The 27,081-nt window shown below is 51.2% G+C and overlaps 1 protein-coding gene across 10 annotated transcripts in view; it reads left to right on the forward strand.

Annotated features, from left to right (window-relative positions):
- TOM1L2 (target of myb1 like 2 membrane trafficking protein) overlaps positions 1 to 27,081 on the forward strand; it is a 120,099-nt gene that overhangs the window by 74,745 nt on the left and 18,273 nt on the right. For 6 of the 10 annotated variants that reach the window (XM_045824007.1, XM_045824009.1, XM_045824012.1 and 3 more), the window contains 7 exons: positions 4,094 to 4,243; positions 12,610 to 12,744; positions 14,731 to 14,889; positions 17,330 to 17,446; positions 23,730 to 23,863; positions 26,148 to 26,196; positions 26,596 to 26,719. In XM_045824007.1, coding sequence (XP_045679963.1) covers positions 4,094 to 4,243; positions 12,610 to 12,744; positions 14,731 to 14,889; positions 17,330 to 17,446; positions 23,730 to 23,863; positions 26,148 to 26,196; positions 26,596 to 26,719 — 868 coding nt within the window. The remainder of the gene's footprint in view (positions 1 to 4,093; positions 4,244 to 12,609; positions 12,745 to 14,730; positions 14,890 to 17,329; positions 17,447 to 23,729; positions 23,864 to 26,147; positions 26,197 to 26,595; positions 26,720 to 27,081) is intronic. The other 4 variants (XM_045824014.1, XM_045824016.1, XM_045824013.1 and 1 more) reach the window with 3 other exon arrangements.

The raw sequence follows: 27,081 nt of genomic DNA on the forward strand, positions 1-27,081 counted from the left end.
CTCTTTTTCCCCCAGCCCAAGACAGCCAGCATTCTAGTCTCTTGTACAAGTTCAGCTTTTGTAGATTTGTACGAGTACATAAGAGAGCACTTACAGTATTTGCCTTTCTGTGTCTGACTTCTTTCACTTAGTCTAATGACCTCCAACTCCATCTGTGTTGCAAAAGACAGGGTTTTATTCCTTTTTATGGCTGCATTATTTTTTATTGTATACAGTACACACCACACTTCCTTATGCATTCATTCATTAGTGGGCACTTATGTTGTTTCCATGTCTTCACTATTGTGCATGATACTGCGGTGAACATGGGGGTGCAGATATCTTTTAAGCTAGTGTTTTCTTTTCTTCAGATAAATACGCAGAAATAGAATCTCTTGATTATATGGTAGTTCTTAGTTTTTTGAGGAGTCTTCATACTGTTGTTCATAATGGCTGCACCAGTTGCATTCCCACCAACAGTAGACAAGGGTTCCTTTTCTCTACAACCTCGGCAGCACTTGTTACTTCTCCTATTTTTGATGGCAGCTGTTCTGACTGGTATCTCATTGTGGTTTTGATTTGCAGTTCCCTGATAATTAGTGATGTCAAGCATCTTTTCATGGACCCCTTGGGTATTTATGTGTCTTCTTTGGCAAAATGTCTATTTAAGTCCTTTGCCCATTTTAAAATAGAATTTTGAGGGGTTTTCTTGGTATTACATTATGTAAGTTCCTTATATACATTTTATATTAACCCCTTATCTGATAGTTTATAAATATGTTCTCCCATTTTGTGGGTTGCCTTTTATTTTCCCAATTGTTTCTTCTTTTGTGAAGACACTTTTAGTTATAGTCCCACTTGTCTATTTTTTATTTTGTTGCCTTTGCTCTTGGTGTCAGATCCAAAAAATCTTTGCTAAGATCAATGTCAAGGAGCTTTCTCCCTGTTTTCTTTTAGTAGTTTTACAGTTTCTTCAGTAGTGTTACATTTAAGTCTTTAGTCCATTTCGAGTTCATTTTTGTGAGTGGTGTAAGATAGGGATTCAGTTTTAGCCCTTTGCATGTGGACATCAGTTTTTCCACCACCATTATCAAAGAGACTGTCCTTTCCCTCACTGAGTCGCCTTGCCTCCCTTGTCAAATATTAGTTGACTGTATATGTATGGATTTATTTCTGGGCTCTTGATTCTGTTCCATTGGTCTGTATTTCTTTTTATGCCAGTACAACACTGTTTTGATTACTATAACTTCGCAATATAGTTTGAAATCAGGCATTGTGATGCAGGATTGCTTTGGCTACTTTTGGGCCTTTTATAGTTCTATACAAATTTTAGAACTGCTTTTCCTGTTTCTGTGAAATCTAGAGATGACTTTGGGTAGTATTGGCATTTTAACAATATTAATTCTTCCAATCCATGAACACAGAATATCTTTCTATTTATGTATGTCTTCAATTTCTCTCATCATTGTTTTATAATTTTCAGGGTACAGATCTTTTACCTTCTTGATCAAATTTATTCCTAAGTATTTTTTTAATTTTAATATTTTAATGTTAGCTGTCAGGTCTTTGCAAATCCAGTGATGCCTTTGGGAGACTCATGAATGTTCAGATCCCTTGTCTGCACATTTCAGAGGTCCTAGTCTGGTGCATGTGCATGGTTTTTATGGCTTCTTTGTCTTCACTTACCCTATTAGTCGCTCTTAGTTCTCTGCTTGGACCTAGTGTATGAACGGGAGACTCCTGTTTCTCATTGTTTAGATACACCTTCTGCTAACTCTGTGGGCTTTGGCTGCATTCGGAAAATTGCTACTGTGTATTTCATGCCCTACAACCCACAGGGACAGATTTTTCCGAGGACCTTTTTGGCAGAGCCACTTGAAGTGGTCACTGGGTCTCCTTGGGCTGAGTGGTCCTTGGCAGCCAGGGCAGACCTCCTGCATCTTCTGTTCTGCTTGGCTTTGGGGCTGCTCTGTAGCTCAGGCCACCTCTCTTCAGGACATTTCCAAGCCTGTGGTCTGAGCTCCACAGTGTCTGGCTGTGAAGGCTACTATGTAGGGAAATGTAAGGCCATGTTCCTTTGGGGTGGAGTGTGTCCTGGCCCACCGCTGCCCTGTGCGTGGGGGCAGAGCTTGGCCGCCCTGTTGCCTCAGCTGCCCTGCTCCTCTTTTCTCATGTTCCCTCCCACCACACCTGCTCTTCCCCAGCTTCCTGTTCATCCTTTCCCCAGCTTCTCATGAAAGAAGCCATTCTTCCTGCCACCAGCCTTGGCCTCAGCAGCCCACTGCCTGTGTGGTAAAGTTAGGAGGAGGTTTTAGAGGATCCTCAAAAGAAGGGCACTGGTAACTTCCTGAGGGCAGGAAGACCACCCATGTTCATCTTGGCAGCCCCATAGGTCACTGTGAGAGAGAATGCTGTTACCTCTGGTCACCTGGAGTCCAGTGTGAGCAGAGGCAGACCTCAGTGGCCGAGGACGCTGAGCTGCAGAGCCGTCCTTGGCAGGCTGAGCGGAAGCTGGCATTTCCGGGGGTGGGCAGTAGTGGAGGAGGAACAGATCTGACTGGTGCAGAACTGCCAGGCTCAGGGGGGCCTCCAGCCCTGGCCTCCTCAGGGAACTTTCCAGCATCTCCAGATCTCAGCCTCCTCATTGCTACCGGGGGGTGACACCCACCTCACAGGGAATGAGAAATCCAGCACACCCTGCCTGTCAACTCTTGGGTGAGGAGATGAGGGCTCCAGAGAAGGCTGGTGGCAGTCCCACACTGCATCTGGCACTGACCAGCAACTTTGACCCAGACCAGTTTCTTTACCTTTCTAAGCCTTCTAACTCTAAGAAGATGGGGTAAGAGCACCCACTTAAAATAAGTTGTGAGAAGTGAATGAATTATATAGAATGTGAAGGAATCCCTCACATTACCTGGCATGTAGTCTGCAGTTAATGGTAAGGTCATGCCTCTCTTTGTGGCCATTCTTTGTCCAGGTGGTACCTCATTGTATGAACCAAGTTCTATGCAATGCTGCATAAGGTGGCCAGAGGTCAAGTCAGTGGGGCAAATGAGGCCGTCAGAAATGTCCCCTGTTGCTGGTGATGTCCTGCCAAGGAGACATTCCCCACTAGTCGACTGTGGGATTAGGGGACACCGACAGGGGAGGGCCAGGTAATTGTGTGGGCTGACTTTCCAGAGAGCTAAGCAGTTCAGAAAGTTGTGTCAAGGCAGGGGAGAGCTTGAAGATGTCCCGCAGCCTCCTGAGTGGTAATCATGTCATTGTGGCTGTCATTACCTGGCTCTCCCTGTGCAGGGCTCCATGTCACCCTCACCACAGGCCTGGAAGGGGGTGCTCACATGCCCACTTTACAGATGGGGATGCTGAGGCTCCAGCAGACTTGTTCTAGGCCATTCAGGAAGAAAGTGATGGCACTGAGGTTTAAGCACATACTGGCCTTCTGGCCAGAACCCACATGTGCTTGTGCTTTTCAGAGTGGCTAAGCCCGTGTCACTCATTTTACTGGGAGGAGTGGGTGGGGTTTGAAGTGTACAAGGACTTTAAAGCTGTCACAGCAACAGAGGCCCCAACCTTTCAGTAACAGTGGAAATCCCTCTGTCGTTTTCACTTTCAGTAGCAGAGGCAGGGTTGTGTATGTGTGTGAAGTGTGTGTGCACGTGTTTGCCTCCTCACATAAAAGGGCCAGTAACTCACTGGGTAGTTCAGGCTGTCACAGCAGCCTTCTCTTGTGACAGAGCATGTGTCCCATTGGCTAATGCCTCACATTCAGAAGCCCAGAGAGAGGAGTTAAAATGCTAATTTCCAGAGACCACTCAGTCATTTGGATCCCACTGAAACACCAGCATCCTTCTCCTGCAAGACGGATGCCTAAATGAATGACAGAGTGCCCGATTACTGCCCAGGGGCAGTCAGCCAAGGGCTGCCTCCTCACCGAAGAGTGTGAATTGGTGGGAGGCATCTGTGCCACTTAGGTTCAGGTCCAAAGGAGACTGCCGGGAAGACGACCTGGGAGAAGGGCAGAGGGGTGGTGGAGACTCTGCAGCCTTCCTGGGTGCCTGGAGGCTCCCCGGGCTCCCACGGTGGTTACCTCCTTCCTTCTCTCCTGTACCAGGTGCTGGAGACATGTGTGAAGAACTGTGGCCACCGCTTCCATGTCCTTGTGGCCAACCGAGATTTCATTGACAGTGTTCTGGTCAAAATCATCTCTCCCAAGAACAACCCTCCTACCATTGTACAGGACAAGGTGCTCGCTTTGATTCAGGTAGGTCAGCTCCTCTTGTCCAGTTCATTGGGCTGGAGGAAGATGGGGCCTCTTCTCAGTGAGTCCTCATGCTCGCCCATCATTTGCAAGAAAGAGTGGAGGCTTCTGCATATAGATAGTTGCTGCAAAATAGTTCTTTTTTACACTCATTTCACTCATCCCACTGGATTGAAACCCTAAGCAGTGACTCTCCAGCTGGTTGACAGAGGTTTCCCTGAAATTTTATGGGTGTCTGGCCCTCTGCTGCCCACAAGGGCATGTGGGGCGTGGGCAGCACTCTGAGCCATCAGGGACAAGGTGGAATAGGAAGGGTCGTCATATCAGAGCTGTGTGCAGGGCCAGTGAGTCACATGGTGAGGCAGCTCTGGAGCAAGCAGGGGAGTAGTGGGCAGATGGCATTGATGAGGGGTTCACTAAGGAGATGACATTTCTGTTGGACGGTGAAGGATGGCGAGGAAAGTGGTGAGCATGTGAGAAATGTCTCAGGCGAGGAGAATAGCACATACAAAGGCCGAGATGCATTAAAGAGGGCAGTCATCACATTCAGGATATATTCTTCATTCATTGTTCTGTAACAAATTACCCCCAAGTTTAGCAGCTTAAAACAATACATATTCACTACCTCACAGTTTCCGTGGGTCAGGAATTCAGAAGAAGCTTAGCTAGGTGACCCTGGCTCAGGAGCTCATGAGGTTGCAGTGAAGATGTTGGCTGGCCGGGCCTCATCTGAAGGCTCAAATGAAGCTGGAGGAGCCACCTCCAAGGTGGCTGACCCCCATGGGTCCTTGCTGACTGTTGGTAAGATGTCTGAGTTTCTTGTCACATGGCCCTCTTGAGTGTCCTTGTGATGTGGCATTTGGTTTTCACTAGAGCAAGTGACCCGAAGGAGAGTGCGGGAGAAGCCACAGTGCCTGGTGGGACTGTGTCTCAGAAGTCATACCCCATCTTATCTGTCACCGTCAATTTGTTAGAAGTAGTCACCAGGTCCATCTTCAAAAATAAAGGAGTCTGCTCTGGCTAGTGTGGCTCAGTGAATTGAGTGCCAGTCTGCCAACCAAAGGGTCACCAATTCAATTCCCAGTCGGGGCACATGCCTGGGTTGCAGGCCAGGCCCCCAGCAACCGCACATTGATGTTTCTCTCTCTCTTTTTCTCCCTCCCTTCCCTCTCTAAAAATAAATAAATAAAATCTAAAAAAAAAAAAAAGGCATCACATGGAGAGGGGAGTGTAATGAAGAATGTCTGGGGCCAGGAGATAAGGTCAGAAAGACGGTCGGAGCTTATGGGCACATATACTGGGGAGTTGGTTCTTTAGCCTCTCAGCAGTGGGGAGTATTGAAGGTTTCTGAGCTAGGTGTACACAGTCAGATCTGGATTTTAGACAGAGCACCCTGGTGACAGGTTCAAAGGCACACAGGTCAAGAAGCTCATCCAATGTGGGGTGTTAGTGCTGTGGTACAGGAAAGATAAGGGCCTGTAGGAGCCAAGAGGAGAGGGGAGAGCCAATGAGGGGTGGGGGCAAGGCTAAGAAGGCAGAGGCAGTGTGATTAGGGCATGGGCTTTGGAGGTCATGTGGCCCCTGAGGCTGGAGAGAGGAGAGGGCCTTCGCCCAGGAGTCTGCCAACTCTGCCTGGAAGCATTCCCCAGTACTTGGGGCAGCTGGCTTGCCCCCCATTCGGACAGCCCTCAGAGGACTCCCACCCAGGTCTGCAGTGCACATCATACACTTTCCCATCACCCACTTTTGGTCTCCAGCAACTTCTGTGCAAATGTCCCTATCCCGTCTCTCTCTGAGCTCTCTAAGAGCCGAGGGATGTTCCATCCCAGGGCTAGGGCACCTGACATTGTGAGGAGGTGTTCAGTAAGTTGCTGTTTCTCTTAAGGAATGAATGACTGTTGTTTGCTGGAGCTCTAAGGAAGGGAGGAGTGTGGGTGGCCACGGAGCTCCTTGCATGTTCCCTCGGCTTGTTCCTATGCTTTCGTTCCACCTGCCAGACCGCTCTCCCTTTCTCTCTCTCCCGTTCTCTCCCTCCCTCCCCCTCTCTCCCCCTCTCTCCCCTTCTCTCCCCCTCTCTCCCCCTCTCTCTCCCTCTCTCTCCCTCTCTCTCGCATGCGCACACACACACACACAGACACAAATCTCACCCCCTGCCCTCCCTACCCACGCCCCAACAACCCCCTTATTCTGGATGTCCCTAGCACACTCCCTTGCCTCAACACCCTGAGTATTTTTTTTTAAAGATTTTATTTATTTATTTTTAGAGAGGGAAGGGAGGGAGATAGAGAGAGAGAGAGAGAAACATCAATGTGCGGTTGCTGGGGGTTATGGCCTGCAACCCAGGCATGTACCCTGGCTGGGAATCGAACCTGCGACATTTTGGTTCGCAGCCCGCGCTCAATCCACTGAGCTATGCCAGCCAGGGCTCACCCTGAGTATTTGATGTCAGGAAAGTGAACACTGGTTTTTTCTCACAAAGGATGGAGCATTGCAACCTGAACCAGGCAAGCCCACAGGAGCCCTGGGTGCGGTCTGTCTGGGTTCAGGCTGGGAAGGAGGACTTCCTGTGGCCAGGCCCAGGGGACATCAGCTGCCACCAGGCAAGCACAGTCATGGCTGTGTGGGGATCCCTGTTGAGGGTGAAGGCTATGCTGGCTGTGGTCCCTCTCCCTGGGCTTCCAGCCCAGTATACCCTGCCCTGACTTCCAGTGCTTTCCCGTAGGAGTCACCACCACCTCAGCACTGCTGCTTCCCACTCTCTGACCTGGGCAGGCATTTTAACCTCCTTATGTATGAGATGGGGGCCTGCATTCCTGCCTTTCTGCTCCCAGCCCCAAGTCTGTAGGTCCATCAGAGCAGCACAGTTGTCTGCACCCACATCCAGAGGACATCCCCCTGCTGACCTGGCAGCTGCACATGTACCTGTGTCTGGGAGGGAGTGGGTAGGGCCTTGAGGGCCGTGCAGGCCCCTGGGGGGCCAGGACACTCAGGACAATGTCTCTTGGGTCCAGCTGGGAAAGCGCAAGGGGCTTTAGGTAAGGGTGCTTCCAGGTGGGCTTGAGAACCTAACAGGGGAGAGTTCTTCCTGCACAGGTTTGGAAGCTTCCTAAAGAATGTTCAGCCCTGGCCGGTGTGGCTCAGTGGATTGAGCACCAGACTGCAAACCAAAGGGTCACCAGTTTGACTCCCGGTCAGGGTACATGCCTGGGTTGTGGGCTGGGTCCCCGGTTAGGGGCGCGAGAGAGGCAACCACACATTGAGGTTACTTTCCCTCTCCTACCTCCCTTCCTCTCTAAAAAATAAATAAAATCTTTAAAAGAAAGAATGTTCATCTTTGGTCATGGCTAAGCAACGCAGAGGAAAGCAGGCAGCATTCAGAGGTGGCAGGTGGCTTGGCTTCTGTAATGGGCTGGGCCAAGAAATAAACAAGATCAGCCTTTTCATTTACCTTTTATTGAATTATATATTCAGGAAATGGCATATTTTAAAAATATATACAACTTGGCAAATTTTTACAAACTGAACATACCCCTGTAACCAGCCCCCATTTTGTGAAGCAGACTGACACACAGCCAGAAGCCCCGCACCCCTGGCGTGACCACTTGCCTGGCCTCTCACAGCATAGATGGGCTCTTCCTGTCCTTGAACTTTATCAGTGGGGGCTCTGTACCAGCGTGCTGGTGTCTGTGGGTCTGTCTGTCTGTGCTGTGGCCCTCACCTCGTCACTGGACAGCAGTCAGGTCACTGGGCTGTGGCTGCTGGGTATGTGCACTTCACGTTCTTCATCCCTGACCCTGCTGGCGGGCCCTGGTGTTTTGGCGGGCTGGCATGGAAAAGGCTGCTATAAGCATCCAGCACGTCTTTTGGTGAGCATATGTGTCCATTTTTGTTGGGTACATATTAAGTTGAATAGGGGGAACTGCCATCTTTGTTGGTCAAAATGGTCAAATATTAGCCATTTCATGTGGTTCGACCCAGTACCGAGAAGTGGAATTGCTGGGTGGCAGGGATGCCTGCGCTCCGGACTGATAATCACACTAGCAGCCTTGTGCTCTTCTCTGCTGGCATGAGCATTGTAGTTGGCTTAACATCCTCCCCAGGGTATGGCGTCTTCATTGCATCTCATCTGACAAGCACATAGGGGTATTGCATCCTGTCAACCTTTTTTAACCCCTTTGAGAAAGAGGATGATTTTATTTATGTCATGAATGTAAATAAAGTCCCCCAGAGAGTCTGACGATTCCTCCTGGAAAAGCAAGTGTGCTCCCTGGTGAGACACGGCTATGGGTGGGGGTACAGACCGCTGGCTCTCTTGCCAGCCTGTGCGTGGCAGCAGGCCACCACAGAGCTCCAGCTAGATGAAAGAGAATCCGGCTACAGGTGTGGGTGCCAGGGCTATGCAGACCTCTTCATCCTTGTTCCTAGGACATTCCTGGTGCTCATCACAGCCCAGTTGTTGGAGGTGGAGCTGGGTCAGCCTAGCCCCGCCCTCAGGGTGTGCAGCTCTGACAGTGGTGCCCACTTGTGGGTGAGTGCTCAGTGCCCTCTGCCCTGCTGTGGGTGCCGGCCTTTCCCTGAGGGCACCCTCTCCTTGGTAGTCTGGGAGGAAAGGTGTTGAGAGCAGGGCCACCTTATGAGCAGCTTTCCAACTCTCACTTCCAGCCTTTGAACTTCTTGCAACTTTCAGCTTTTTGGCTGCATTTCTTTCTGTTTCATAGTGAGTCCTGTTTGTGGGGAATGCAAGAAGGACACTATACTCTGTGCCATCCCTTAGCCTTCCCTCAATACTGCTTTCAGAAGCAGAAATGATGTCATCCTGGTAGGGTGGCCTCACTGTGGGCATGCCTGTCCTGCTTCTCCCCCTCCTACTGTGCCTCGAATTAGAGTCAAGACATACTCTCTTCCCACTGAAGGGAGTGGTACAGGTGGGCTGGGGCAAGAGGGGCTGGAAGTGTGGTGTTCTTGAAAGGTGGGACTGCTGGTGGTGGGCCTGTGGCCAGACTCATGTGGGCCAGCAGCTTTCCAGGGACCTTGCCTCTGGGAACAACAGTCTGGTCCAGGGGTGTGAGCAGAACATGACAGGAGCCTCCTGTGGTGCAGAGAACAGAAGCCATCCTTTAAATCAGTCATTGTTTATTGGCCTGAAATTTGATGATTTAAAACTTTGGATATAGAAATGAATAGGATATGGTTCATCTGGGGTTTGATGTATAATCCAAAGGGAAAGGGAGATAAAAGCACAGCTCCCCCCCCCCCCCATTAGACCTTTCCCCTGGGTCTTTCAACCCCCTAATACTGTAGGTGCACAGGCAGGAAAAGCAAGAACTACGTAAAGTGCAGTGCGGTGGCCACTTGGTTGTTAACTAGCCATTGCCTATGACAGGGACCCCTCACAAGGTGCCAGCACTGCCCTGTCACTCTGTTTGCTGATAGGGCAGCATGCCAGCACCACCTTTATGGTTCCTGGGCTTCAAGTTGGAGACCCAGACTGCCCGAGGTTTTCCATTTCTCCTGGAGAACAGATTCTCCGTTCTCTGGGTCAGCTATCTAGAGGGGTGTCTGCTTTACCATGGCACCTTAGTCTATTGGCAGCCCCAGGGGCCATCTTCCTCTGTTTTCTGAAGTAAGTAAGATAATAGGGTCATTTAGTAACTATGGGGACTGAATTCAGTCTAACTTAACAACTGCTGACTGGCTGCCTTCTCTGGCAAGGGTGAGGCATTTGGGCATTGTCCCAGCAAGATGCTCAAGGCACCTGGTGTCTCTGGATTGCTCCTGCTTCTGTGTTTCCACATACGACTGTTCTTGTAAAAGTTCCCTGTGCCCACCCCATTCCCCTGTTGGCAGCATCTTGTTCCATAGAGAATGCTGCCCTGACATATGTTTTCTTAGCATCCACCTCACTGAAACTGTGCAGAGGTGTCCTACAGGGGTTGAAATAGCAGCAGGTGGGAAAGGTGCGGATTAGCCAACTCTGCTCAGTTGCAAATAGTAGATGCCAACTCTAGCTTGCCCAGGCAAAGAGGAAAGTTTGTCATGTAAAGGAAGGGCTGCCTAGAACCCTAGGGTATGATGGGGCCTGTGAAAGGGACAGACAGGATAAGAAAAACCTTCCTAACTAACCTCCTGTGTGTCTGCACTTCTCAGCACACAAGCTGCACCATTTCAAATGCACAGGACCAGGGCTGGCATGGGTGGCCAGGCCCATGTCTGGTGAGGACAGTTTTACTTACCCACAGAGTAGCCCAGCAGGCCCCAGGCCCCAGGCCCCAGGCCCCGGGCCTAGCCCAGGGGGGATGAAAAGCTGATTGGCCTAACTTAGGATGTGTCTTTCCCCCTCCCTTCCTGGTGCCATAGAAGAGAGGAGCCTGTTGATTTGTTGTTTGGGCAGATGCCCCAAGAATTAACAACCGACCAGAGAAAAGAGCGGTGGTTCACTAACCTTCATTCATCTCATCTCGTATTTAGCCCAGGTAAAGAGGTCCCCTGAGCTGTTTGTCCTCCCGCGGCCAGAGGCTGAAAGCCACACCGAGAAGAATTAGCATGCTGTTTTCTCCCCAGCCTCCCCCAGAGGCTGTGAAACTAATCTTACTTTAAAAAAAAAATTATTTTTTTTTTAGAAAGAGAGAGGGAGGGCGAAATAGAGAGAGGAAAAAAAAACATTGATTTGTTGTTCTACCCATTCATGCATTCATCAGTCGCCTCTTGTATGTGCCTTGACCAGAGATGGAACCTGCAACCCTGGCACTTCGGGACTGTGCTTTAACCCAGCCAGCTACTTGACCAGGGCTATGAAACTAGGCTTAGACGCTTAAGTTTAGACCCTAAACTCAGAATGCTAGTGCTTTTAAGGAAGATGTAGTCACAAGGCTCCACTGGAGTTTGAATCAGGTGGCTGATGCCAAAGCAGCTGGTGGAAGACGGGGCTCAGGGGCGCTCCCGGGGGGCAAGCCTCCTCCATTGTTGCTGCTCCCCTGCTAGCATTCCAGACAGCCTTCAGCAAGTACCCTCAGCCCTCCTAAGACTCCAGAAGGAAGTGTTGGCCAACCCAGAAGAGGTTGTGCTGATGCAGGGGATTAAATCCCGGAGTATGCAACTTAAATAAGTGGATCGAGGAAGCCACAGTGACTGTATTAAGCGAGATGCATCGATTGTAATTAATAAGACTTTTTGGAAACTGACCTTTTAATTTCAAGTGGGTCTGCTGGTTAGAGATATCGTTTCTGTGGCTGCCTGAGGACTGGTTGGAACCTGTTGCGGGGGCAAGGGAGCCATTTAAGTGCTGGAGACAACAACAGAATTAGCAACAGAGCCCTGGGCATCAGGGAATCTGCCTTCTTCTGTGGGGTGTATGGTGATGGGGTGACTCTGAAGAGCTAGACCCTGTTTGGGAGAGTCCTTTTGGTGTACTTTTTTTTTTTAATGTATTCTGTAACTTCCATGGAACAGATTTTTTTTAAAAAAAACTTTTTTTAGAGTTTCATGGGCCCTGAATGGTGAGGTTCAGATGGTTGGGCATCATCCTCTAAAGTGAAAGGTTGCTGGTTTGATTCCCAGTCAGGGTACAAGCCTGGGTTTGCGGGTTTGGTCTGGGTCAGGGTGTGTATGAGAGGCAACTGATTGCTGTTTCTCTCTCATATCGATGTTTCTCTCCCTCTCTCCCTCCCTCCCTTCCCTTCTCTCTAAAATAAATAAGACATTTAAAAATAAAGAGTTTCATGAATCTGTGATAAGGGGCAGTCTGTTTAGAATCTGTCCTTCCCGGTCTGTGCCGTGTTTTTACCTTTGGAAATTTGGTGGTCACGCTCTTCCACCCCCAGCTGGGCAGGTCTAGCAGTGTCTCCTTTAGCATCCTCTCACCTCCCCAGGAATCCTAGAGTTAGCCAATTTTTCAGTCACACCCCAGTGTCTCCTTTCCACCCAGTTGGCCTGTGGCTTCTGCCCCATCCGCAACCCCAGGAGAGCTCTGCAGAGCAAGAGCAGGCAGGCCCACAGTGGCCTCTTCACGCCCGTCAGCTGTACATCACCGGGAATTGAGGTCCTCAAGGTCAGGGAAATGCCTGCACTTTAGGACGCGCCACAGAGCTGGGGTAGAATTTCTCTGGCTATTCTCCAAGGAAACGCTGCATAGGCTGCACTGAGTTTGGTGTGTTGTTCATGCTCAGCAGCACCATTGCAAGACCAGGGTGTTACCATCTGCACTGACAGCACTGGCAGGAGGAGGGGCCAAGTGGGCTTGGCCAGGGCTCTTGCATCTGGGTATAGGGGCACACTGGCCTCTGAGACAGCAAGCAGCTGGGCTGCTTGGGCTTTCAAGCCCTGGGACAGGCGGTGAGAAATGCTCCCTAACAGGCCTCTTATCCTCCCAGGCATGGGCAGATGCCTTTCGAAGCAGTCCTGACCTCACCGGCGTCGTGCATATATATGAGGAGCTGAAGAGGAAAGGGGTTGAGTTTCCTATGGCAGATTTGGATGCTCTGTCTCCCATACACACACCACAGCGGGTAAGCTTCCAGCTGGCATTTTCTAAAAAGACCTATGGCAGAACACGCAAGCCACTGCCACTGCCCTTCTGAGGCTTCATTTGAATTATTCAGCATGTCATCACGCCTTCTCAAAGCTCGAGGGCATTTCTTTTTAGTCACAAGGGGAATGCAGGAGTGAGACAGCTGGTTGACTGGGGATTAAGTGGCTGCAGCGTCTCCCCCATTTTCATACTGACTGTGGAAGAATAGAGCAGAGGAATCGGTTCAGACGTGTTCATGGCAGTGGCTGCTTGGGGAAGCCACTTTGTGAGGGTCATTAGCACCTGCTTTTCAGAGGCCCCAGGATCTGGCATGGGGGTGCCATCCTCTCTCTTTGAGAGCACCAGCAGGCCTCGGCAGTGCAGTGGCTGAGCTCAACTTGGAGGCAGGGCAGAGAGCTGCTTCTGATTTTTTCAGCTGTATGGGTTAACCAGGTAGATCTAAAAGGGTCCATTATCAAATGGATCTAAAATTTACTTTGTGATATGAGCATTCAGCATCAACCCATACATGCTTGGGATTCAAAGCCCATGAAAGACCCATTTAGAGGCCTCCCACTGAGGCTCCTGCCACATGCAGATGGAGCCCATCATCCTTTCCTGGGGAATCTGGTGTCCACCTCTGCTGGCTAGGAGTCGGCCCTGGCCTGGGGGAGAGCCAGGGAGCTCTGGGGCCTGGGAAAGGTACCTTGTCCCAAAGCACTCTGCCTTGCTCACCCTTGTTTGCCTGTCTCTGAACCAGGGCAAGAAGGACAGCATGCCTGTACAGGTTTCTTGAGTGAACACAGCTAATGCACAAGAGGTTGCTGGAGACGCCCACAGGGAAAGCCAAAGGGGCTGCACTTTCCAAAGCAGTATTCTTATTATGATCCCTCCAGACCACTTCCTGTGCTTTGTGGAATAAGTATGGCCTGTTTTATTCTTCTAAAAATGACACAGACCTACGAGGGGGAGACCCAAACAAAACCTGAATTTATAAGAAATTGTGTATTTATTCTTACATATTCAAACTTCAGTCACCTTCATAGTACCCTGCATTTGAGGCAATACACCTATCAAGACTTTTTCACTGCTGAAAAGTTTCTGAACTCATTGATTTTGATGCTTTTAGTGCTTCTGGTGTTTTTTGTTTCGTTTCTTCCACAGTGGCAAAATGTTTCCCTTTAAGGACTTTTTTGCATCTGGGGAAGCAAAAAATGTTGCTTGGAGCGAGATCAGGTGAATAAGGAGGGTTGTGGCACAGGAGTCATGCTGTTTTGGTCAAAAACTGCTAAATGCTCAGCGTAGTGTGGGTAGGGTGTGCTCAGAAATCACGTATCATGAAATGGGCAAATATGTTAAAAGAGTCTTCAAAAAAATTTCACTGAAGTGGAATGTAGCCTCTCACAACAACGCCAGCTGGTGCACTAATGCAGATGGGCTTCTAGAACACTCACTTAGCAGGGGAAGCCTGTACTACAAGGGGCCCACGCTCCAGAAGATAATTCTGGTCTTTTTGGGGTCCCCCCTTGTATGTTGTTTTTCCTGTAAGTACAAAGAACATTCAGTAAATTGCGTAATTGGTGTTTATATTACACTACTTGTAAAAGCCAAAACATAATCTTCTGATACCAAATAAGGATTCGTGCACAGCAAAACTTAATAGCGGCCCCGCCCACCAGGTCCCTTGGTGGTGCTCATATAGGGAACCCTGACCAGAGCCCTGTCAAAGCACCCTCACTACTGCCTTTGGAGTTGCTTTACGTACTTGGCTGCACAATGAGCAGAGCGGGGAGCTATTGGGAGCCCCCTCAGTGGAGAACCTGGGAGCAGAGGGCACCCTCCAGCATTGCAAGGCCACTATAGTGCTGGGCCCCCACCTATCTGTGGGCAGCTGTGTGGGAAGCACCTGCCGTAGGTGGGGTGGGTGCCAGGCCCAGCGACACAGGCAGCCTAGGTAAACAGAGGACTTTTGTTGCCATGCCAGAGTGTCCCTGAAGTGGATCCAGCTGCCACCAGGCCCAGGTCCCAGCCGCAGCAGAGGACCAGTTCCAGCTCCTACTCCTCGCCTCCTCCTGCTCCCTACTCTGCTCCGCAGGCCCCGGCGCTGAGTGTGAGCGGCCCCATCACAGCCAACTCAGAGCAGGTACTCACATCCTCCCAGGCCATAGGCACACAAGCCAGCCAGCCGTCCTCACCCACCCTTTCTGGGGACCACGCAGGGCCTCCCAGGCTAGGCACTGTGCTAGGTGTCGGTGACCCACAGATGGAAGGGCCAGCCCCTCTCCTGAGGACTGAGAGGCGAGGTGGGGGACAGGTGTGAAGACAGTCAGGAGAGTGTGGTCACACTGGTGCAGAGCGGTCTCCACATGTTCTGAGAGCAGAGCTTCACAGCCTCTGGCAGGCAGCCCATGGCACGGGACTGCTGAAGGTCTGGAAGTTGGAGCAGGGCCTTGTTTGGTGAGGTGTATTGGCAGGGGGCACAGAGTGTGGCGCTATAGCAGCAGGGGGTGGTTTGGAGGATGGGGGGTGGGGAGGAAACTGGGGCAGCAGGTGAGGCCAAGAGCACAGGAATAGAGTTCAGAGAGGATAAGACTTATCCCGTGAGGAAGGCCAGACATCAGCAAGGCCCTTGGCAAGGCCCTGCTTGTCTGTGGAGGCTGAGGTGGGACCCGGAGGCCTTCAGGAAGTGCCCTTCCTGCCTTTGTCCCATGCGCCTGCCTTTTTGAGTGCCTTCCTGAGAAGCTGCTGCCCTTTAACCCCAGACTGGCCTTTTTTAGATGGGATGTGAAGCCTGGTCTTTGGGTGAGTCTCTAGAATTTCCGTTAGTTAAAATTTGAGGATGGGTCAGACTTGGAAAAAAACTATACAATGTTTATACTTTTTAAATCCTTATTTAGTACCTCTGACAATGTCACTACTAGCAGCCTCATCTAATTACCAGGACATGCAATTCTGACGGGCTAGGGGAAGGGCTGTGCCAGGGCCCACCGTCCTTCCCTCACCCCTAGGCCAAGGAAAGACGTGGCAAGCAGAGGAGGAGCTGCTGCTCCCTGCAGTCAGCCTTCGCCCCTGCCACCCCTGTGGTACTGAACAGTCTTAGCCTCTTGAGGGGCAGTTGAGGGAAATGCACACCCAAGTGCTATGTGCACTGCTGAGGAGAGACAGGGAGGCCCAGCGTGTGTACATGGGGATCACATAAACTGGGCCTCGCTGCGCTGCAGGGCCTGAGACCTGGCCCCAAAGGGAGTTGTAGGAAAGAAGGCCTCTGGCTCCAGGCTCTGTTCCCCTGAGCAGAACTGGGCCACCCTCTCCCCAGAGTGAAGATGAACATGTTGCAAACAGGGTGGCCACTGTGCCCCTCCGCTGACTTGCATTCAGTGCATGGGAGCTCAGGAGGAGTTCTCCCCACAGCCAGAGCAGGTGATGTGAAGTGTTGGGGGTGGACGAGAGGGTGTGAGTACTGACTGCCCTGGGGGAAGGAGGCAGAGGCAGGCAGGGAGCCAGCTGCGGAGCCACCAGGTTTCTCATCGCCGCAGTGCGGGGCTTCCTTGGCCACAAACCTCTCCTCAGCAAGACGTGGGCCCCCACCCTTCAGGAAAGCCAGAGGCAGAGGGGAGCCTGTCATCCTGTTGACCAGAAAGGCCTGCCAGAGGAGGGAGGAGTGCTCGGCACCTCAGGGAGGGCTGGGAGAATCCGGGAAGGCTTCACTGTGGACGAGGGTCACATGCAGTTAAAGCGATAGCAAAACCCCACTGTTTGGATGCTGCAGCAGTGTTTGGCATGTGCGTGCCAACTCTGTGTGGATATTCTCACGTCAGTTACTCACAGCAGCCCTGTGAGATAATGGGTATTATCATCGCCTTTCTAAGGTGAAGAAACTGAGGTCCAGAGAGTGTAAGGCTTATTCTTATTGTGTTCCTGCTGCAGGAGAGACGGCCCAGGCCCAGGCTTTGGGGAGCTCTGTTGGGTGGGCAAGTTGGGAAGCTTTCAGGGGTTGTGTTATCCTTTGGTAGGGAATCTAGGAGGAGTGGGTCTCCCTGTAGTCTTCTCCCAGTCCCTCTCCCTCACTCTTGCCACACCAGGAAAGTGTGGTTAACACTGGCCAGCCTCTCAGAAGACCATAGCAGTTAGATTAAAAACTGCTAGGAGCTGGAGCCTATAACTCTTCGGTTCCTCAGCAAGGATCCCAATTCTGAAGGGGACTGAGGGATCACACATTCCAACCTTCACTTGAAAGAGCAGAGGCAGAGCCTGTGAGAGTAATTCCCTCCTCAAGGTCCTGTGATGGGAGAGCTGAGACTGTAGACCAGCTCAGTTCGCTTTGCACCCAGCATGCTGTGCCTGCACAGTGCTGCCTCAGTGTCCTAGGCAGAGTCCCTGTGCTCTCGGGGGCCTCACTTCCCCCATCAGCATCCTGTAGGAGCTGCCAACCTCCTTACATGCAGACCAGAGGGAAATGAGAAGGCTTCGCTGCTGCACTCATTCAGCAGTATGACCTAGGTGTCATTGTGCATGGACCTGTCACCAGGCAGGAACAGGTGACTGACCTTTCTTTCTTGCTTTCCTCTTCCTGGCCCTGACAGATCGCCAGGCTGAGGAGTGAACTGGACATTGTCCGTGGAAACACGAAAGTTATGTCTGAGATGCTAACGGAAATGGTGCCTGGGCAGGAAGACTCGTCCGATTTGGAGTTGCTCCAGGTAAGAGGCCTCACCCTGTGGGAGCCCTGGGCCCCGGGAGGCAGCAGAGTGGGAGGGACCGAGACTGGGTAGGCTGGGCCCAGCCTTGCACCGGCAGAAACAGCCAGAGGCTGGTGCCAGGCTCTCTCTTGTTTTATTTTCCTTAATAATATTTTTTCCTGATTACAAAATGCCAGTTGCAGAATAGATGCCCATCTAAAGAAAAGGAAGTTCAAAGGAGAAAATGATAATTTTCTTTAATGCCAGCATCCACAAATTACCACGGTTGATGCTTTGAGGTATTTTCTTTCAGATTTTTTTTCTGTTTATCCAAATGTAATTGAGATGCTCTGATACTATACATATGATTCTGTACATTACTTTGCTCCCTCAACACCATTGAATGCCGTGCACATTTGCAATGGGACTCCAACCTCTCCTGTACATGGGAACCAGCTACTCTGAGACTGAGATGAAGCTGAAGCTCTTTTTCTATTCCCAAACACAGAGGATTCCCAGGCCAAGGCTGCTCATATAGGAGCTCCCGGGGCTCTCTTGCTAATTGGACACAGTGCAGGTCCAGAAGCATGGCAGTAAAGAGTCCAGGAGCAAGGCTGGCCTGTGGGGATGCACTCAGATTAGAGCCTGCTTCCCAGGCCAGCCAGCCCCACACCAGCGGCCAGATCTCCACCACACCCATCCCAGAGGTCTGTGGCCTTTGTAGAGAGTACCAGCAGCTCTTCCCTTAGAAGCAGTGACCTCGGCAGGGGATGAAGAAAGGATTCTCTGCACTCCCAAGTGCCAGATCTTTTCAGTGGGAGGCAAGATACTTGAGTAAACAAATCAGGAGCCAGACTGGCCTGGCGCACTGGCAGGAGTCCTCAGGGCTTGCCTTCCGTTGCTATTCTTGCCTGCACTCGGGGCTGTCAGCCCCAGCCCCTCTGGGCCACACCTCCCACCCTGCTGTTGGCACATACTTGCTGCCTGGGAAGGCTCGACTCTGATGGCCCTGTCCTTTAGGCACACACACTGCTGAGTGGCTGCTCCTGGTCTTGAGCTGTTTTGTGTCATGCCCCCTCTATCCTCTGAAGCCATCGGCTCCTGAGGCGAGAGGATGGGTGGAAGCCTGTTCTGGGCCTAACACAGAGCAAAGCCCTGGAGGCCCACAGGTACACTGGCTGAGATCCCTGCTCTGGAGGAACTCACAGCTTAGTGTGGGAGATAGGAGAACAGCTCATCTCCACGGCACTGTGTAATTGGGCTGCTCTTGGAGCCAGGGTGCACACCGGCTGCCAGCCCCACCCTGGTTCCCAAACCTCACCCTGATTCCAGCAGTACACCAGGCTTGCCTCAGCTGAGCAGGTCCAGCTGTCCACATGCCACACTTCATGGGACCCAGCATCCTGTCAGTGTGTTCTCAGCCTCCACTCCTAGCCTGCAGTGGGGGTTCTTCTGGGTGTTACCTGAGGTACTGGGATCTGAGATGAATCTGAAAACAGCATAGAAACCGAGAGGGCTTCTCAAAGCAGCTCTGTGCTTTGTCAGCATGAGAATTCCTGCTGACAAGGGGCTCACAGTGGACAGGACAGAGCTTCTGGCAGCAGAGAGAGGCTGAACAAAGCCAGCGTGCTTCCAGACAGCCAGGGCAGACCCAGACAGCAAGGGTGCTCTGTGTGTGCACGTCAGAGTGTGTGTGTGTGTTTTAAAACAAACGCATCAGCCAAGACAAACAGAACCTAATCTCTGGGCGTCAGCTCACAGTTTTCAAAAATAGGTTGCTTCCCATGACGTTTTCCTTCCCTCTGTTTTGTTCCAACTCTGAGCCTACCAGCCCACACTGCTGTCTTATAAATCAAGCAGGAAAGAACAGTGCTGGGGACCAGCGGGAGGCTGTCCTTTCAGCCTGGAAGATTCAGGAGCCAGGCAGCTCTGTGTGAACACACGCTTCCCTGGCTGCCGGCCTCACTCTCAGTCATTTCTGTTGTCTCCTCTTCTTTCTCCCCCATCAGTCAGAGGGCAGCTGGGCAGGGTCTCCAAGTGTTGAGGCCAGACTGAACAGTGAGCCTTCCGCATGGGAAAATGGCACAGTCGCTTGGAAAGTGACAGGATCAGAATGTGCCCCAAGGACCCCTCAGTCGAGTTGGAGGGCAGCCAGACTGCTCAGAGTAGAAGCTGTCTAGAGAGCTCACAGTGCTGGCCAGGGCCACGGAAATAAACACTTTTGTCACCAACCCAATTGTTCATACCAACAAAAGCTGCTCCTGTCTTGAGTGTAAATTGCTGGGTGGGAGGTGGAGGAAATGGGAAGAGAGGAAATTGTAGGTGTCAGCCCCGGGATGCACTGGTGTGACCAACCACAGTTATGGGTGGGTCATGTCCCCATTGTTTCCTGCAAGTCACAAAGCACTTTCAGGTGCAGCCTTGCCACAGCCCTGCAGAGCCACGGAGAAGCTTTCTGGGAAGAGCAGTTTGCCTAAGGACTTTGGGGGGTAACTTGTGGTTGAGGGAGGCTGAGGCTTCTCCACTATACTGTGTTAGCTTAGCTGGAGCTCCAGGGGAAAGTGAGATGGGAGCCAGCAGCCCCTCTCAGCGTGTGGAGCCCTTTGCTCCAAGTTGGGAGAGACCTTGCAGGCAGCTGGTCCGGCTCTACACTGTGCTGTGATTCCCCCGACAGCAGTTTGCCTGCCTCATTTTCCTTAACATCCTCAGCAACAAGCTGTTCAGGTCAGCCTGTGGAAGGAAGCACGTTATTTCCAAACACACCTGTTGGCTGGACTTTGGAAGGCAGCACAGCAGTGCAAGAAAAGCAAGGGCCAAGGAGTCCATGGTTCGTGTCTAGGTCCAACCATTTGTGGACAATACCAGCAAGTCCCCTACCCCTAGGAGGTCAGAGTAATCAGCACCACCAGGGAGGAAGACAGGAAACTGTCTATTTCCAGTGCTAGCTCAGGGCCGGACACAGGCAAGTCCTCTGCAAGTCGGAGCTGCTGTAATTATATCCAGCACGTCTCCCTGTAACTGCTGCCCTGGTCTGCCTTCTTGAACAACAGTAGAAAACAAATTTCTCTTTCACATGGTAGGTCCTTAAACATTTGAAGACTGCCCACAGCCCAGTTGCTGTGTGGCACAGATGTGGCTGTGGGCAGCCCATCTTGTAGGTAACCAGGCAGTTCTCAGCAGGAGACATCCACTGAAAACCCTGCATCTCTCTCTCATATGGCTGCTGAGCTGCGTCTGCCCCATCCTGTACATGGCCGAGTGGGGATGGGCCTACAATAGGAGATTCTGCATCCAGGTCTGCTGAACTTCACACCCTCAGCTGCAGCCTGTGAGTCGAACCTTCTGGAGTCTAATGATCCCCATGCTGTCATTTGGTACCTCCTGTCTCTTTCAAAGTAGCTTCTTGAACTTTGTTTTTAATTAATAATAACTTTCAATTAATTCAGTGATGCCAAAACTTGGTATGCCTCTATGACCACCCATCAGATAAGAAAAGAAGAAACCTTCCTGCATGTTGTTTCTTCAAATAGCAATTGGAAGGTATCTCCCCTTCTTGCTGCTTTCTTCTTGTATCTCATTTCAACTAAAGACTGGAAGTCCAGGCCATTTTATTTCTCTAGAGAAATCTAGTTTATTCTCCACATTTGGTTTCATTGTTTCCCCTTTCTCTTCAACAGAGAGTTTTTCCTCTCCCGCTCCTCCTTTGCAGCTCTAGGAAGCAGACCTTCAGGACCTTATTCCATGCTCCTTAGAACGTGGAGAAGGTTCAGAGGATGCCCATCATGATGGTTCACAGGTTGTTTTATGAGGTGGGGATGTGAGTGTACCTGGAAGAAGAGATAAAGGCATTGGGAGCTAGTTATTAGAAAAGAGGAGATTTTAATAAGATGTGCTGATAGACAAAGGGCTTTTGCACAGGCAAAGGAACGAGCTGTTCTCCCTCTCCATTGAGAACCAGACACAGGAGGCCAACACTGAAATCGTCAGCATTAATGAGCTTCCCGTCCCAGCTGCTGCCCAGTGGGAAGGGCCACCTGGGCCAGCAGTTAGCTCTCAGCATCCTCTGGTGGGGGAGAGTCACTGTCTGGAGGTGTGGAGGTGGGGGCAGGGCAGAGGAAAGCCCACCAGCTGTGCCTGCCATGGTCTGGCTGTGGGTGGCCCTGGGAAGGCCGGGCATGCTGCTAGCTGGTGTTCATGGTGGCAGAAATCTTAACGTTGTGGTCCTCTTCTCACCTCTGATCTCTTTGTCTTTTTCCTTCTTGTTTAATTATATTTTAAGACAATAACTTACCAGGTTAAAGCATGGAGATGGTAAAGCTTCCTCTCTGCAGAGCTCTCTCTAGAGGTCCCTGAGTCAAGTAGCCCCAGACCGGCGCTCTGGGTGCCCCTCTGCTGGTGGGGTCAGGGTTGTTTCCCCTGCACCCCTACCACCGAAGGCAGCACACATAAGGCTGAAGCAGATGTTTCTCGGGCTCACGCTCCATGACATTGCTGCTGCATTCCGTGCCCTAGGGTCTCATTCCTCCTCCAGGGTTAGGGCTAGCAGAGGTCTCAGAGGCCATCCACCATTTCCCAAACATGCTGTCCAGTATTAAAACCCATTTCTCCGCAAATACAATACTACAGAGAACCCAAAATGTTTGGAATGGGTAAAAGCAGAGCCATCCTGACTGACATAGGGTGGGATGCTACCACCCCCATGCCATGAAGCCACCTCAGTGGCCCTCTGCAGAGGTTTGCCATTTCTCTACCCCCTTGTGCCCATGGAGAAACAGGCCCAGAGAGCTGACATGGGTAACTAAGCCAGGACTGCGATGGGGAGCTGGGTGTTGGGCAGACCGAGGGTTCAGGGCACTTAGGAGTCAAAGCCCTCATCCTCTTATCTCCTGCCCCAGCCCAGCTCTGACCTCCCCTTCCTCTGCATCTCCACTGCTGGGGGACATGTTACCACCCATCTGGGCTGGGCTGACCTGGCCAGAGTATAGCTAGTATCTGAAGTACCAGGTCGGGGGGTAGGAAGAGAGGGGTTATGAGTATCCAGTGATTTGCTAGAAGCTTTCTATTTCCAGGGAGGACCCTGCCTTCTCCAAACCTTATAATGATAATCATAGGAGAACCAAGAGTGAGAATGTTTGAAGAAAAACCCAGGAGGCCCAGGCATGGGGCTTGCCATCCCTGTTGACCAAGAAAGACTAACAGCTCCATTCTGGTTGTGCAGAGGACTAGCAGCGGGGCAGAACCGAGATGAAGGGCAGTGTTTCCATAACCGGAGAGATGGAGCCCAAGGACCCAGCAAGCCAGAGAATCTCCAAATGAAACAATTATGGCTTTAGGGTGAACACCAGGCTCTCATACCCAGCTGCCTAAATCTAGATCCCTTGTGTCTTAAAAAATGCAGCTATACTGGGGTGATTCTGGGCTGCCCCACTTGGTCAGCTGTCCCCACTCCCCAGGAAGGAGCCCCCACAGGCCGAGCAGCCATGGGAGAGTGGCCGCAGAAGTAGCATCCAGACCTGTGTCTGGCAGACCATGATCCACTTCTGCTGTGGGGGGCGGGTCAGTCAAGCTTCTGTCTTGCCCTTACCTGCAGGATCCAGTCTGGGGTGCTCATCACCCTTCAGTACTGAATACCTAATGGTGTCCTAAAGCATAATCCTGCTGCTGCTGGGAGTGTAAATAAATGGATTTCAGGTTTTTGAAGGGTCCTTTACCAATCAATTTTCTAAATGACCATACCCTTTCCCCCAGATATCTCACTGCTAGGAGCTCATCCCATGCAGGTGCTGGTGCAAATGTATAAGCATTTATGTATACAGGTGTCTGCTGCTGTATTAAATGAGTCAGCCAAAAAAGAGAGACTGCAACCTAAATGCCCCAAAATAGAAGAATGTTGCGGTACATTATAACACACACACACACACACACACACACACACACACGGATGAGGCAGTCTGTATGAAGTGATGGGCAAAGGTGTCCAGAATATTCTGTTGAAGAGAAAAGGCAAGCTGCAAAGAATAATACCTTATATTTTAAAAGTGCTTTGTATAAACATGTACTTCAGGATACCTGACAGTCTGTAGGTGTGGACGTTTGTCTGTCAGCTGAGGAAGAGCTACTCTCCCCTGGAGTTCAGAGTGGGCAGTGAGGGAGGCCTGCTGCCCCATGTCCCACACACGCCTGCCTTTGTGGACAAGAACATACTTCTGCTGTGACTTTTAAGAAGTAATACACATTTTCCTGAAAGAAATAGAATGTGACAAAAAGCACAGCCAGCAGGTGGCCAGAGGTATGTGTCCCCTAGGAGCTGAACAGGACCTGCCGGGCCATGCAGCAGCGCATCGTGGAGCTCATCTCCCGCGTGTCCAACGAGGAGGTCACTGAGGAGCTGCTGCACGTCAACGACGACCTCAACAACGTCTTCCTTAGATATGAGAGGTAGGGGCCGGCTCCTCTTCCCCTGGGAAGGGTTATCACTGTGACAGAGGGATTTCTTTCATACACAAAAGTAAGAGCGAGATTAGGTTTGGAAAATACTCATCATAGATGCTAATTTGTCCCCAGATGGCAGGGAAAATGCTCCTGTGCTCCGAGGAGCACAGCAGTAGGAAGGTGACTGCAGAATGAGGCTCTCCCTTTTGTGAGCCTCAGGCTACTCTGCCTCTCTCACCAGCCCACCCCCTGGAGTAGGGGGGGCACCTGGAGGCCCTGGAGCTTCTGCACCTACTTCTTTGAAGAGCCTTTGCATTTGGAAAGGATTAAAGGGAAGAAAATCTCTACTAAAGGAAAAAGGTTTTTTCATCCTTAAAAAGAGAGGTTTTTTTCCCCCTTCCTTTTCAGACATTACTGCACGTAGCGTGTTCAGCAGCAGGCAGGGCATGCGTGCTGGCACGCAACTGCGGAGGGAAATACACATTCATTCAACTCTTTCCTCAGCCAGATCATGTCTGGGTTTGAGGTAACAAACTTGTACATTTTTTTCGCTTTCAAAGCCTCCCTCCAGAAAATGTGCACAGCATCTGACTCAGATGCACTGTTCAGAGGGAGATGCAACATAAGCTCATGTCCATCCCTCCCTGTGGTGGCCACCTCTGGCTTTCCGGGGTCACCTGACCTGAATCACCCAGTGTCAGCCCAGCAGGTATCTTGACCAGGACAACCTTTTCCTTCTAAGTTTAAGCCCCAGGCCCCCTGGAGACTCAGAGTCCTGCCCCTTGCTGACTCAGGGCATGCTAGTCTGGTGCCAGTTAAGGTCAGCATGTTAGGTACTCATTTACATTGGGATCTTACAGGATGATTTTCCTGTAGCTGTCATAACCCTGGGCTTTATCTCAGTTTTACCTGTGGCAGTAGGGAAGGGTGGCCTTGTGTACACCTGGCAGGTGAAGAAACCTCTGCAGGAAGAACGTGGGGCCACCTAGGGGTGTGCTAGCCAGAGAATAGGAACAAATCTGAGGTGCCTTGACTCCCAGCCCAAAACCTCTTGGTCTTGCCATGTGCTTCCATTTCTCCACTCTAAATGGGCTTGACTTTTAACCTGTTAGACCCATCTTAGCCCTTTCTAGAATAGGATGACAGGAGCTAATGTGGGCATTTTCAATCAAGTGGGCCAGTCCCAGGGTCACCACAAATTTGGAATTGTAGCCTAAGGCCAGTGGCCCTGCAGTGCCGCCCTGGCTGAGTGGTATGGGAAAGGCACTCTAGGATGAGAAACCCTTTAGATGTGTTAATACTCCTCCTTATAGACAGAGGAGTCAAACTCATATTCACCAGAGGCCACATCAGCGTTGAGGTTGCCTTCAAAGGGCCGAATGTAATTTTAGGACTGTATAAATGTAACTACTCCTTAACTGTTAAGGAGCTGAAATTGCATTCGGTCTATAATATAGACCATGGTTGGGGAAAAACCACATAAGTCTCTTAAAACCACAGCCAGTGCACACATCCTAGCCAGATTGTTCCTTGCAGAGACCCCCTGCCCTGCAGGCATGTCCCCAGCACGAGGGAGCCCAGCATGAAGCAGTGGATCCCAGGGAAGGGGTTTTTCCAGGGTCCAGCTGCAGGACACCTCTTAGCTACCTCTTTGCCTCTGGCATTTGGGAGTTTTTAAATGTGACAGCAGCCCATAGACACCCTCACAGTTGTTCTCCATCCCCCACCCTGCATATAAATAATGTGGATAAGAGAGATAAGGGTCCCTGCAGCTACTCCGAGCAAAGTCCCATCCTTGGTCAGTCTGCAGCCAGCAGGCTGGGGGCTGGGCCTGGAGACCTGCTGGCAGCCCCTCCTGGGAATCCTTTCACCAGGCCAGAGGCCTGTGCTTGCCTTCTTCTTCCAAGTGCCTGCCTTCTGGGAAATAGGGCTTGGTGCCTGATTTTGCCCCCAGCTAAATAAATGATTGGCCCACCTCCCTCTCCAGTGACAAGAGGGACACCTGGGCCAGGGCCTGAGGGAGGGACAGCTGGAGGTGCTTCTAATGGTACCCTCCTTACCTCACATCAGGGTGCCCATGGGTAAGGCTGGGTGGCCGGTCCTCCTTGGGAGAGCCCCACCCAGGAGAAGGCACAGTGAAGTGTGTACACCGGTCTGTTCCCCCAGCCCCCAAAACAGACCTGGTTGTTCTCCTTTCCTGGAACCTCCATCCCCAGAAGCTCCTCACAGGATCTGTGAATGTCACAGTGCCTCCACCCTCCTTCCTCATTCTGCGCTTCCTTCCCGGTAGGTTCGAGCGATACAGGTCTGGCCGATTGGTTCCAAATGCCAGTAATGGAGTAAGTATTCCTTCAGAATTTTCTGGTCTCTGGAACCCAGAAGCTGCCTCAGTTTGATCGCACCTCTGTTTTTTCTACTGGGTTTAAATATTTGGTTAACTGAATAGCAAGCTCTGGTTGCTGGGACGCTGAGCAAGAGCTAGCAGGCACATCCCCGGGGCAGAGGTGGCAACGACGCCCTGCCCTGTCCTGGTGACTGACTCAGCCCTGTATCCACTGAGTGGGTGAAGGGCTCACCAATAGCCCAGACCCACAGGGGACCCCTGATGTCAGGGTGAGGGACACACCTTGCTCCTATATTGGTACAGTGCTTGGACCCTACATGATGCCTGCGGGCTTTGCTCTCGGAGACCGGCACACACAGGCTCTGGAGCCCACTGCCATGTAATACTCCAACAGGTGCTGAACGAAGTGACCGAAGACAACCTCATAGATCTGGGGCCGGGGTCTCCAGCCGTGGTGAGCCCAATGGTGGGGAGCACGGCACCCCCATCTTCCCTCTCATCCCAGCTTGCTGGCTTGGGTGAGTATCTTGTAGGGGCATAAGTGACCTCCTTCGTGGGCTAATTCCTGGTCAGGAGGCTGGGCTGAGGCCCCTCTCCCTCTCTTGGTTGGAAGGCCTGAAGAGAGCCTTTTGGGGAGTCCATGGGAATGTCTCTCCCTGAGTCCTGGCCCATTGTGCCACCTTCAGTTCATAATTTCTCTATCTAAACTTTAAAGTTTAAACTGATGTTGGAAAGCAGGGGTTGGGGAGTCCCAAGGAACAGGAAGTTGTTTGCCTTTAAAAGATAGATGGCTGCTGTGTTTTATCTGGAATATTCCTTATGGTCAAAGTGATTTCCTTCTCAATATCAACTAGGCCAAAGATGGCAAATAAGCTTCAGC

Source organism: Phyllostomus hastatus, unplaced genomic scaffold (genome assembly GCF_019186645.2).
Source record: "Phyllostomus hastatus isolate PE091 unplaced genomic scaffold, TTU_PhHast_1.1 phas_scaffold_55, whole genome shotgun sequence".
In the NCBI taxonomy this organism is placed as follows: domain Eukaryota; kingdom Metazoa; phylum Chordata; class Mammalia; order Chiroptera; family Phyllostomidae; genus Phyllostomus; species Phyllostomus hastatus.